The following is a 12,915-nucleotide window of genomic DNA, read 5'->3' as shown; positions in this document are numbered from 1 at the left end:
TGTGTTCATCAGTTTGCACGTTTCCTTGACAAGGGCTGACAGGAAGTTACTACCTCGATCAGAAAGGATGGTCCGGGGTGCACTGTGTCGCGTCATGATCTCGTTAATGAGAAGGGAAGCGATACGGTGAGCTTCACAAGAGGGTACGGCGAATGCCTCAGGCCAACGCGTGTAATAGTCCGAAAAGACGACAATGTAACGCGAGCCAGAATTCGTTACGGGAAACGGACCGAGAACATCCACAGCTACGCGGTGGAATGCTCCTTCGACGGGGATGGGAAGAAGTGGGGCTTGACGGCGATAACGGGGCGACTTCTTCATAGAACAGTCAATGCAAGATTTGCACCAATGTTCGATATCTTTGAACATTCCAAACCAATAGTATTTTCGCCGTAACTTCTCATAGGTTTTTTGAATTCCTAGGTGTCCACTAGTAGTGTCGTCGTGAGCATTAGTAAGGATTTCGTGACGCAGAGAAGCCGGAACTACTAGTTGGCTGAAGAGATTACCAGCCTTTCGCTTGCCAGGGGACCAAAGATGACAGAGGATACGGTCGTCGTTAAGGTAGTAATCATCAACGTGGAGGAGCAAAGTTCTGGCTACGCGTTGATCATTTGGCAGTTCCTCAGATTCGAGATAGGTTATCAGGTTTTGCAGGTCTGGATCTCGGCGTTGCAGATGACGAATGGTGTCAACTTGGACTCCTGGGGTGTCGATGGCTGTGATGTGGATATTTGAGTATGGTAAGCGAGAGATTGCATCGGCATTACCATTCGATGTGCCTGGGCGATGGATGATCGCAAAGTCATACTGTTGAAGCTGGAGGGCCCATCGTGCCAGTTTGCCGGTGGGGTCTTTGATGCTCATCAACCACTGTAATGCATGATGGTCTGTATGGACATAGAATTTTTGCCCATAAAGGTAAACTTGATACTTCTTAATAGCTTCAACAACCTCGATTGCTTCCCGTTCCGTAGTGCTATAGTTACATTCAGCCTTATTGAGTTGCCGACCGCCGTATGCGATGACAACGTCTCGCCCTTCGATGTTCTGACCGAGAATATAGCCGAGTCCGGTTGCACTGGCATCAACATGTAGATGAAAGGGTGGGAGAGATTTGGATACGCCAAAATCGGTGGGTAACCAGGGCGTTCTTCAGGCAATTAAAGGCTCTTTCACATGACTCATCCCACTTAAATGCGGTATTCTTTCTGGTCAACCGAGTGAGGGGAGCGGCAATTGATGAAAAGTCTTTCACGAACCGGCGGTAGTAACTTGCAAGGCCAATAAAAGCACGAATGTCCTTTACACTTCGAGGACGAGGGAAGTCACGTACCAATTGTGTTTTCTCGGGGTTAGGTTGGATCCCATGTTGGGAGATAAGGTGACCAAGGAAAGACACAGATTGTTGGCCAAAGAAACACTTACTCGGATTCAAAGTGAGGTTAGCCGCTCGTAGACGATCGAGAACTAATCTTAGGCGGGAAAGGTGTTCGTCGAATGTGCGAGAAAATACGATAATATCATCCAGATATATTAGTCCAATCCTTGGAGTACTTGGTGCATTAAGCGTTGAAGGTGGAAGGTGCATTGCACAGACCGAAAGGTAGCACACAGAACTCGTATAAACCCGATGCCGTGGCGAAGGCTGTGTACTGTTGAGATGATTTGTCCATTTCGACTTGATGATAACCGCTACGAAGGTCGAGTGTACTGAAGTATTTGGCTCCAGAGAGAGCATCTAAAGCATCATCTACTCGTGGAATTGGATAGCTGTCCTTACGTGTAACCGAGTTGAGCCTACGATAGTCTACACAGAAACGGGATGAGCCATCTTTTTTCTTGACCAGGACAACTGGAGCACTCCACGGACTATTGGAAGGTTGAATCAAGTTTGCATGCAGCATTTCTTGAACATGGTTTTCAATCTCTCGTCGTTTGGTGTGGGGGGCCCTGTACGGAGGTTGGCGAATTGGGGGACTAGGCCCGACATCAATTCTATGTTGGACCAGGTTTGTTCGACCCAAGCTTTTGGTTGAATGAGACAGGACGTCGGAGTATTCGATAAGCAGTTCTGAGAGGGCTTGTTTCTCAGGTTTAGACAACACGGAGTTGGTCAGGTTGGGAAAATCAGAGGGCGTGGCTGAAGCGGGAGTTGGGCTTGGTGGGGTTGGTGTTCTAGGTGGGTCTTGCAGATCAGCGAAATCAGATTGGTGGATTGTGCTTGCCAAGGGGTTGATAATAGGTAGTGAGGTGCTTCTCTGAGTTGTCGTGGGTAATCCTGTACATGACGTAGGGGTGGGCGGATCAGTAATAGGTGTGGTCTCGAAATCTTTTTGTGTGAACTGTCCTAATGTGGCACCACGGAAGATTGTGACAGGCTCATCAGTTGGATTTAGTAACCGGAAAGGGATATTTCCTTGTATGTCTGGGCATACCAGGGATGCTGCACCAGCTAGATGGTATCTGTTGAGGAGTCTCTCTCCTGGCTCAATTAAACCAATAACATTATTTGTTATCTGACCAACAGTTGCTGGAATGACAGCTTCGCAATGTGCATCAATTACTTGGGTTTGACCACATTTAACGGGCAAGGAGCTGGGTGGGCAATTTTCATCCGCAAACATGAGCACATTGTCACCCAAAAATTCAACGGTATGGGCACCCATATTGATGATAGCACGGTTTTGTTGCAGAAAGTCGCGACCGAGAACGGTAGAATAGCTAAGACCGGACACTAATAGGCGCTGCAGCTGTATTTTGTATGCCCCAAAGTGAGATCAAAGGTCACAACGCCTTCAATTGGTATGTGAGCACCGTTTGCCGTTTTGACCGATCGGAGCACTTCACTATTTTCTAGGGGTGTTGATGTACTTAAAACTTTATGGTAAAATTCTGTACTGATTACTGTCACAGCAGCACCAGTGTCCACAAGAACTTGTATAGTTTAGTGATACAGTACCATTAATCAAAACATTACTGAATTGGGTTGACTGATCCAGGACATTAGTTGATGGGGAAATGGATGGAATTTCCGATCTATCACGTACATTTGGCCTGGGACTTTAGGGAAACATTAATACTCTAGGTAATGTAGAGGGTAGAAGGGGTGGTTGTGTTTGTATAAACTGACTTTGTTGGCTGGTTGGACATGGTGGTGAATAATGTTCATTGAAATGTCCACTCGTTTGCCAAAACGTGTCTGGATAAGAGCTGTTGTGATATCGATTTGGTGGGGAATATCCAGTTACTTGCGGGCCCCCCTGTGTCCCCATATGGAAGGCCCTTGGGAGTTTAAATACCCAGCATTATTCTCAGGATGTGGTGGTGGTGCTAAGGGATACTGATAGTTATGATAAGGGGGCTGGGGAGGAGGGACATAGCGACTTTGGGGGCGGATTGATAAACGGGACGTACCTGCTTCCTTGCAATACCTTGCAACATGCCCAACTCTTTGGCAGGTATTGCAGATTGGCTGCCCGTCCGTTGTTCGAAGGTTTCGTCCTCTGCTGTCTCGCCGGGGATATCTGTTTCCTACACTGAAATCCTGTCGGTCTGTTGGGGCATTTTGTGGTGTGTCTTTCCTGATTTCGTCTCGAACTGCTGCTATGATATCCCTTTTCATGGCGTCGATATCCTGGGTAGAGGGAGTCTGAACAGGGGGATAATTGGTTGAAATAGGTGCTACTGTGGATGCTCGTGGTCGGTCAATAGTGGACATTAAAAGTTGCACTTGGCCCTCGAGCTCTGCTAGGCGTTGTCGTTCTCTGAGGTTATTATTAGAAATTGTTTCTACTTGTTTCTCTGAAGCTTTTTTCTCATTTAGGAGATCATGTATCTGATTTATTACATTATTTGGAGCAGGTAACTCTGCTTTGCCACATTTTGTACTTCTGCTGACAGTATCTTTCAGGCGCGCCAAGGATTCGGCTTCCTCAAATGTTGTTGGGCGGTTCAAAATGACATGCGATTTTAACTCGTCGTTTAGTCCTGATATGAAACAGTTCATTCTGTTGGTGTCATTAAGTCCAAGTCGGCTGCATCTACGAATAATGTCCTCTGTGTAACTGTTAAGGCTTTCGCTCTTACCTTGCTTTCGCTCATTTAATTGTTGTCTCTGAAGGAACTCTTCGTTTGGTGAAGCAAATCGCTGTCGAAGGGCCGTTATTAGACTAGCATAATTGTTCCTTGTCTCGTCTGGTACCGTATGTAGCCATGCCAACGCTGGGCCTTCAAACAATAGCATTAATGCAGACAGTTTCTTGGCGTTTGTCCAATTATAAAACTTGCTGTATCGTTCAAATCTTTCGATAAAGTCGGTAATATCCTCATACGAAAACCCACTGAAGGATTTTGGGCGAAAAAATGACGATGATGATTGTCCTTCAATGGCAGCTTGCATGGCTGCCATCTGCATTCGTAGTGATTCGACCGTTTCTTCGACGTTTCCGGCTTCTGGAATGTCAACTATAGCGTCCCTTTGCATCGTTCCTTTTGACAGCTGTGCTTTGTATTTTGTAAACAATACGTTCTCGTCGGGGTCACCAATGTTATGATATTAAATTATACTGTCACACGTAATGTTATGCTCTGTTTTATTATCATAAATATGCGTCTAAAATACTCAATTCGTCAATACTTGAATCACATATCTTCTTCCTAGCCTCCAAAACAAAATCTCCTCATGGTCCGTACTTTTCCCAACTTTTCCCCACTAATTATCGTCTCTTCGTCACTACTTAAAAATGGACTGTTCACGTGTTCAGCGCATGCCATTGCTATTGTTATAATTATCTCGTAACACTATTCTTTCACCTCAGAAAGCTTAACATATACATATATAATTATACCGATATAGCCTTCTAAACTTTAATTATGATTTTTGGCACTTCACTCTATGCAGGTTAATTCTAGAAGTTTAAAGGGTCTTAATTTCGAGCGGAATTACATGCACACACTTCAAATTCAAGCCAGGAAGATTTGATGGAAAAATGAGTCAACTATAGGTCCTGAAAATCTATTCACAACTTTATCATGTTTCGCTCTGCTTGGTTTACCGGCCTTTCGCCTACATGCTGGATTGACATGTGCGCTCTCTCTCTGTGTTGTATATATATGCGTTGTAAAGTATTGTATTTCATTCTGTCTGAAGATGACTTTGTAATAAAGTCGTAATTTACAGTCTTAATCTGTGTCTTGTTTGAATTATATTTTGATTCTCAAGATGTTTTGTTTATTCGCAATTTGCTTTTTACTTTAATTTCCATCAACTGTTTCTGCCTTTAATTTGAAATGTGTGTATTTTCACTCGAAATTAAAACCATTTAAACTTCTAAATTTAAAATTGTGCAATGCATAGCTACATCAAATTCTCTAAACAAAGTCAAAAGGCAACATGAAACATTTTCGACACAATTGCACCAAAGAATATAATTTGCATTATCACGACACTGTTCCATCCCACGCCAGACTTATAGTCCAATCAAAAACGTTGGAATTTCATATTTTCAATTTATACTATTCTATCATCTCTCAAGTCACAAAGGCCTGATTCTCTCACAAGGCATATCACATATGCACAGGCATTCGACAGCTAAACATATACTGATATAGTCTTTTATACCTAATTCTTCTAAACTTTGAAATTGAGCGATGACTACATCCAATCCTTTGACTAAAGTTGCAAGGCAACATGAAACAACTTGGACACAGTTGCACAAAAGAATATCCGACGTTCCCTTTCGGTTCGAAGAAATTTTTCCGGAGGATATCGCCTTGTTTCTTCGCCACAAAGCAGTTTCCCTAAACAGCTCTATCGGCTACCTGGCGCCCGCCTTGCTAACCACAACTTCGTTTCTCTCAGCTAAAAACGGATGGACCGTTGAAACGATGACCCACGAGCAACCGATGAACATATATATGATGATTGTTGGCTATCCAGGGACCGGAAAATCATCTGCAATACAACATGGTTGTCTTGAACACATGGCAGATGACAATTCGACATTTCTCGTTGACAGGACAACATCTTCTGGTCTAGTCAAGCATTTGGCAACAAAAGAGGGTGCATTTTTAGTGTCACCGGAGATTTACGATGTACTCAACAAGTTATTGAAAAATGATGACGAGAACGCAAGCGGTGATGCGATGCTTTTGTGTAAGCTGTTTTCGGGCGAATCTAGCAGCTACAACTATTCAACCGAACAGACGCGACTTATCCATGCAAACACTCCCTTCTCCATCCTGGGTTGTACTCAGATGCCAAATGCCGCAAAACTAATCGCAAGAATGGACAATGGCCAAGGTTTAATCGACCGCTTTCTAGTCGCTGTCCCTAGAGTTCTTTGTCCAACTTCAGTCGAAGTAGGAACTGCCCGAGACTACCTATCTACCGAACCAGACGACATGCTTAAACAAACATTTCAGCAGCTACATTATTGACTGCCAACAAAGTCAAACCGGCCCTTATACTTTCGACGAAGACGCGAAACAGTTGTTAAAATCCCAGAAAGATGATTTTATCGTAGAAGTGAACGAAGCTATTCAAGACGGCTCATTTGTCCCTCCAAAATCCAAGCAACTCGACTTGATTCCTCGACTCGCTGCTGCCCTTCACGTGTTCACGGTCGCCCTCAACAACGTGCTGTCTGGTCATGTTGAAAACCCAATGCCCACCACAATTCCGCTCAACATCTTACAATATGCTGTAAGATACGTTCGCCACCTTGAAATGCAGAAGCACATGTTATGCGAAGTAAGTTGTATACACATGCATGAATTATAAATATTACGTTATTGAAACTACTGTAATCGTACACAACATCAATACTATTCCAATTACATGAACATTAATTCTTAAATATATTTCATTTTTTATAGTTCATTAAGACAATCACTCACAATGTTTGTGATGCTGCAAGACCTCAACCCATCGTGGCGGATATCAAAACGGCTATTCTTCTTTTCCCTGGACCCGTTGTTACTTATCGTGCCTTTCGTCAATATGCCCCTCGTTTTCTCCGTGCATCAACTAAGGAAGAATATAGTAATGCCGTTGAGCAACTCAAGCCAGACTTTGGCTCCGTTATCGCTGCCCGTGTCGCCAGAAGACCCCAGGTCATTAAAGCATTTGTCAAACGCCGACCAAACACCTTTGCCACCTGGCCCTGTTCTGATCTTTGCAACGCAAACGAATACGCCTCCAAGTTTGCTCTTCCTATTCACAAGGCGATCACAAGCAACATTAAGGACATCCTTCTCCGCCAAAATGCTATTTTGCAAGAACAGTTATAACTAAATACTGTAGTATATAATTAAAAATGTAGCGCATTAAAATCACATAACACAAAAAAAAACAAAACAAAAAAAAACAAAAAAAAACTAACGAAATTATATCAATGTCGCGTAACTTCTTTCAAAAAACGGTAAAACACTCATAATTGCCTCGTTCTCGTAAAACTCACTGCGTAGCCGCGTAGCCACTTCAAAACATGTCCACATCAGTGATTTACGTAATCAATGCATTGCCTCGTTCTGGTAAAATTCACTGCGTAGCCGCGTAGCCACTTCAAAACATATCTACATCAGTGATTTACGTAATCAATGCATTGCCTCGTTCTCGTAAAACTCACTGCGTAGCCGCGTAGCCACTTCAAAACATATTTACATCAGTGATTTACGTAATCAATGCATTGCCTCGTTCTCGTAAAACTCACTGCGTAGCCGCGTAGCCACTTCAAAACATATCTACATCAGTGATTTACGTAATCAATCCATTGCCTCGTTCTCGTAAAACTCACTGCGTAGCCGCGTAGCCGCGTAGCCACTTCAAAACATATCTACATCAGTGATTACGTAATCAATCCATTGCCTCGTTCTCGTAAAACTCACTGCGTAGCCGCGTAGCCACTTCAAAACATATCTACATCAGTGATTTACGTACATCAATCATCCTCGTAATCAATCCATTGCCTCGTTCTCGTAAAACTCACTGCGTAGCCGCGTAGCCGCGTAGCCACTTCAAAACATATTTACATCAGTGATTTACGTAATCAATCCATTGCCTCGTTCTCGTAAAACTCACTGCGTAGCCGCGTAGCCACTTCAAAAATATTTACATCAGTGATTACGTAATCAATCCATTGCCTCGTTCTCGTAAAACTCACTGCGTAGCCGCGTAGCCACTTCAAAACATATCTACATCAGTGATTACGTAATCAATCCATTGCCTCGTTCTCGTAAAACTCACTGCGTAGCCGCGTAGCCGCGAATATTTGTAGCATAACTTCAGAAATGGACGGGTATTCTGCAATCGCTCCGACAATTCTTTTAGGCTGAACGAGGATGAAATCGACTTATCAGTCTTATCTAGAGCCAACGCTTTATGCGTATTGAAGTTTAAGGAAAAAGGACGTGTCCCACAAACAGTTGTAAATTCATTTGTTGAAAATGCGACGCAAGTGGTGCAAACCACCATTGACTTTTTGAAGGCTGGAGTAACTAACTGCCTTCAGAAGGCTGGAATTGACATTGACACTTTGCCGGAGTTACCTGAGTTATTCAATGAAAACAACCCAATATCAAACCCATTCAAGGGTATTGACAAGGAGTCCTCTCAATACAAGTACTACAAGGAGAATTTTGATCTTGTTGTAAGTATAATATAAATTTATTTAAATTCTTTTGTGGTCTTATAAAGTTAATGTTTTGTAACACATGCTTGTTTTATATGATTTGATAGTCTGAATCTTCAACAGTTAGAAATCTAGCACAAACAAGCAACCTGCTGATATTTGCCAGGCTGCACCCATTGATTGGATTGTCAGCTGATATTATTGTATAGTTGATTTTGGTTTGAACATGCCTTATATTTTCAGGAACCGCAAAAGATTGTTCTTGGAAGATACCATGTAAAGAAGAGAAAAGGAAACAAGTTGAAAGATGTTGAAGTTACAGATGATGCCTATTATGTCCCACTTCTAGAAAGTTTACAGCAATTGCTCAATGATCAATCAATACTTTTTGAGGTTGAGAACCCGCATGGCATGCAGAGATGATGGACTCTTGTGTGATTTCTGTGATAGCGAATGTTTCAAACAGCACCCCCTATTCAGTGTAGATCCAAATGCACTACAGATCCTTGTATACTTTGATGAAGTGGAAGTGTGCAATCCATTAGGATCAAGAGCAAATAAGCATAAACTTGGTCAGTACAGTTAGCTTTTTTATTATTCTTGTTGTTCTGCTACCCAGAAATTAAATTTTTGATTATTGTCTTCAATAGCTGCATTTTATTACACATTGGGTAACATACGTCCAGAGCACCGATCACATCTCAATGCAATTCAACTACTTGGACTTGTCAACAGTCAATATCTGAAGGCCTATGGTATAGATTCTGTGCTTGAAGTATTAATGAAAGATCTTCACAAGTTAGAACAGGTATGATTTTTAATTAACAAATGCACCACTAATTAGGTATAATTAGGGTATGTATTTTAAATAACTTTATTTTTCAGGATGGTGGCTATGAGTTTATGATTAATGGTGCCCCAAGGAAACTTGCTGGTACTATTGCATATATTTCTGGTGACAATCTTGGGTCACAATTGCTAGGCGGATTCAAGCAAGGCTCGCAGTCCCACAGGAAATGTCGTGTGTGTATGGGGAATGCTACAGAGATAACTCAAAGTGTATGTATATAAGTATATTTATTTTATAAATGAATACCATGTTGGTAAACAGTTATGTAAAAATGGATGAAAATCGAAACAAATATAATAGTTGTGTTGAACTTTCTTTGAAAACTATGTATTGGAGGTAACTCAGTTTAAATGACTGTAATCTGTTCATACATGTACAACCTAATAGCCATTTTAGTGAATTGCATGTGTGGTCACATGAGAATGATTTATTTCATATGTATGTTAAATACACTAACTTGTTCATTTTTATGGTTTGATTTAGTTTCATGAGGACGATTTTGTGCTCTGCACAAAAGATGCTTGTGATAAGCAATGCGAGAGGCTTGAACAGGGAGACCATTACAAGAAAACCTATGGACTTAACCAGTTTTCTTTGCTAAACACCTCAAGATATTACCATGTAATTGGTGGACTGCCACCTGATGCTATGCATGATATTTTGGAAGGTGTCCTCCAGTATGCTGTTAAAGAATTGCTAAAGGTCTTTATCTTTCAAAAGAAGTATTTTAGATTGGATGACTTGAACAGAAGAATGGCAGCATTTGACTTTGGGTATCATAATGATACAAATAAACCTGCACCAATTCAAGCTCAAAAGTTGGCATCACAAGACAACAGTTTGAAGCAGCATGGTATAATAATTTCTTTGTTACTGATTTCATTATTACTGGTATTATGTTAACCTAAATTACCAACAATGCCCCCTGTCCTTAATTTGGTGACACTTGCAGATAATTGAGTTTACAATTCAACATTCAATTTTTTAAGCTAACCAGATGTGGTGTCTTGGAGTACACTTGCCCTTTCTAATTGGCGATTTGGTACCAGAAGAAGACGAACACTGGGAATTATTTTGCACTCTACTTCAAACTGTGCGAATTATCTTCAGCCCAGTTGTAAGCAAGGACCAAGTAGCCTTACCACATTTAAAGAGCTTTTTCCTGAGTGCAGCATTATTCCAAAAATGCATTACATGGTTCACATGCCTAGAGCAATACTTCAGTAAGTACAACCAATTGTATTGTTGCTTATTGTTTTGGAATGAACCACTGTAATATGTACCTATCTTTAGATTAAACTATGTACTTTGCTGTCTGTAATTGAGCATCATCATGGAAGACCTTACAAAGATTATTTTTAAACAGACTTTACTAAAAGACATACATTTGCAAATGATATTTCTGCTCTCTTTTAACAGATTTGGACCTTTAATACGAAGTTGGTGTATGCGGTATGAAGCCAAGCACCACTATTTTAAAAGGTTGGCTATTGTTCTTGGAAATTTCATTAACATCTCATATTCACTGGCAAAAAGACACCAAGAGGGAGTTTGCTATCGGCTTCAATCCGCAGAAGGTGGACAAAGTTCATTTATTGACAAGGGAATAGAAACTGGTCCGGGTACTGTACATTATTTTATTGTAGTACTATATTTAAAATTCATACTGTGTTTGAAGCTACCTGATTTTGGCAGTTTCAAAAAGGATGCATGGCACTCCAATACATATTTTAAATGCCAATTTCTAATGAAATCCCGTATTATTTTATGTAGGTAAAGTATCTCATGTTGGTGATTCTGACTTCTGTGAACTCATTAAAGCAGAAGCTTGTAGCACAGAAAGAAAAACACCGTTATATAAGTAAGTTTTCTAAGTCTAACATTTGCTCCCATATATGTCTCTGAAGAGGTTATAAGGAATATGATTTATCTGTTATGTTAAACAGTCACATTTATATAGGGTATTACTGCAGGTTAAATTAGTGCCATTAGTTTCCATAAATGTTATCAAAGATTGATTAGATAATTAATTTTTTCATAGAGCCAAATGGATATCAATTCACGGTACTAAATATAAAGTCGGAGCAGTGTTGCATGTTGGATTTGATTCTGATGAGTTCCCACAATTTTGTGAAATTGTTGAAATTAATGTTGTTAACAACAACCTGAAGAATCCCTTGTTTGTTGTGTCAGAGAAGGAAACAGTGAGGTTTTCAGACCATTATCAAGCATATGAAATTGCCCCCTCAGTGCAGAAAAGGAATAAAGTGGTTTACTTCAAGGAATTTACATCACATTTACCATTAAACTTAATCAAGCCATTTGGACGCTGCGAAAAATTCGTGTGTTTAAGATACGAAATGGTTAATCTGTAAATTTATGCATTCATATTTGTGTTTCTTTGAGTAACACAATATTAAAGTTCTCTAATTTATAAACCTTTTTTTGATATTTGTCAAACAATAAATATAATGTGAAGTCCAGTCTGTGCTTATATTCTGCTCATAATAGTTTTTGAGTCAAAATTTTGTAAACTCAAAAAAGGGTTGATTTAGCACTAACATATAGAATTTACACAAAACGCCATTTATTTAGCATAACTAGTTGTATAAGTGTTCAATCAACACCCATGTGCTCTAACTCCACAGTGGTGCTGATTTAGCACTTCTAATATTAACACTTTTTCTAGTGCTGTTTTAGCACCAGCCCTCTTATGTTCTAACTCAAAACTGGTGCTGATTTAGCACTTGTCTTTTTAACACTTTTACTAGTGTTGTTTTAGCACCAGTGTTTCTCTTGTAAGTGCTAATTTAACTCCCGCAAAGTGGTGTCAAATAATTTGAGTGTTGAATTGACCCCTTTACAAAATATTAGAGTTAAATCAGCTCCAAATTAGGTGTTAAAATAGCACTTTTATTTAACACCACCATTGGGTGCTGATTCAACTATAGTCTTGGTGCTAATTTAACACCCAGAAATTAACAGTGTGGTTTCATAATTCATACAAAAAGCATCTGGAGGAGACAGATCTTTCGGTAGTGATGTAAACCATGGCCAATACTTGCAGATAACGTCCTGCCACAAAAACTGAACCCCTCGCGGAACTAAACGGTTGACTTGAAGATAATGAGGATACCTAAATAGTTCACCTTGGTACATATTAACTGCGCCTATTGCAAGAGCATGTCGGCATCCAGCAACGTCAATTCCAGTTTCGTCCAGTTTTGTTCTTTTATGGGCAGAATCTTTTGCAGCTTTCCAGTTGGATGTTCCACAATAAGGATTTCCCGATCTTTTCTACATCAAAAACTTCTCTTTTTAGTTTCATCATTTACTGTCAATCCAATGGAAGTGTTGATAAAATACTGCATCAATTCATTTCCTGCAGCTAAACAATTCATTTGATAGAAAATTGCTCAACTTCCCGTTTAC

At 40.5% G+C, this 12,915-nt stretch overlaps 2 protein-coding genes and 1 pseudogene across 2 annotated transcripts; 2 read left to right on the top strand and 1 right to left on the bottom strand.

The window, feature by feature from the left end:
• Positions 1-1,565: 1,565 nt before the first annotated feature.
• LOC114537270 lies at positions 1,566-4,009 on the bottom strand. The gene is made up of 2 exons (XM_028558411.1): positions 3,418-4,009; positions 1,566-2,485 (listed from the first exon to the last, which is right to left on the bottom strand). Exons 1-2 carry the CDS (start codon positions 4,007-4,009, stop codon positions 1,566-1,568), a joined length of 1,512 nt encoding a protein of 503 aa, XP_028414212.1.
• Positions 4,010-8,293: 4,284 nt separating this feature from the next.
• LOC114537266 lies at positions 8,294-10,817 on the top strand (annotated as a pseudogene).
• On the top strand, positions 10,817-11,859 carry LOC114537267. Its single transcript, XM_028558409.1, has 3 exons — positions 10,817-11,105; positions 11,257-11,344; positions 11,525-11,859. Exons 1-3 carry the CDS (start codon positions 10,817-10,819, stop codon positions 11,856-11,858), a joined length of 711 nt encoding a protein of 236 aa, XP_028414210.1. The 3' UTR covers position 11,859.
• The last annotated feature ends 1,056 nt before the right edge of the window (positions 11,860-12,915 follow it).

This window comes from Dendronephthya gigantea, unplaced genomic scaffold (genome assembly GCF_004324835.1).
Source record: "Dendronephthya gigantea isolate DGI-Jeju-01 unplaced genomic scaffold, DenGig_1.0 000155F, whole genome shotgun sequence".
In the NCBI taxonomy this organism is placed as follows: domain Eukaryota; kingdom Metazoa; phylum Cnidaria; class Anthozoa; order Malacalcyonacea; family Nephtheidae; genus Dendronephthya; species Dendronephthya gigantea.
Note: the sequence above shows the minus strand (reverse complement) of the source record. Positions and strands in the feature narration are given on the sequence as shown.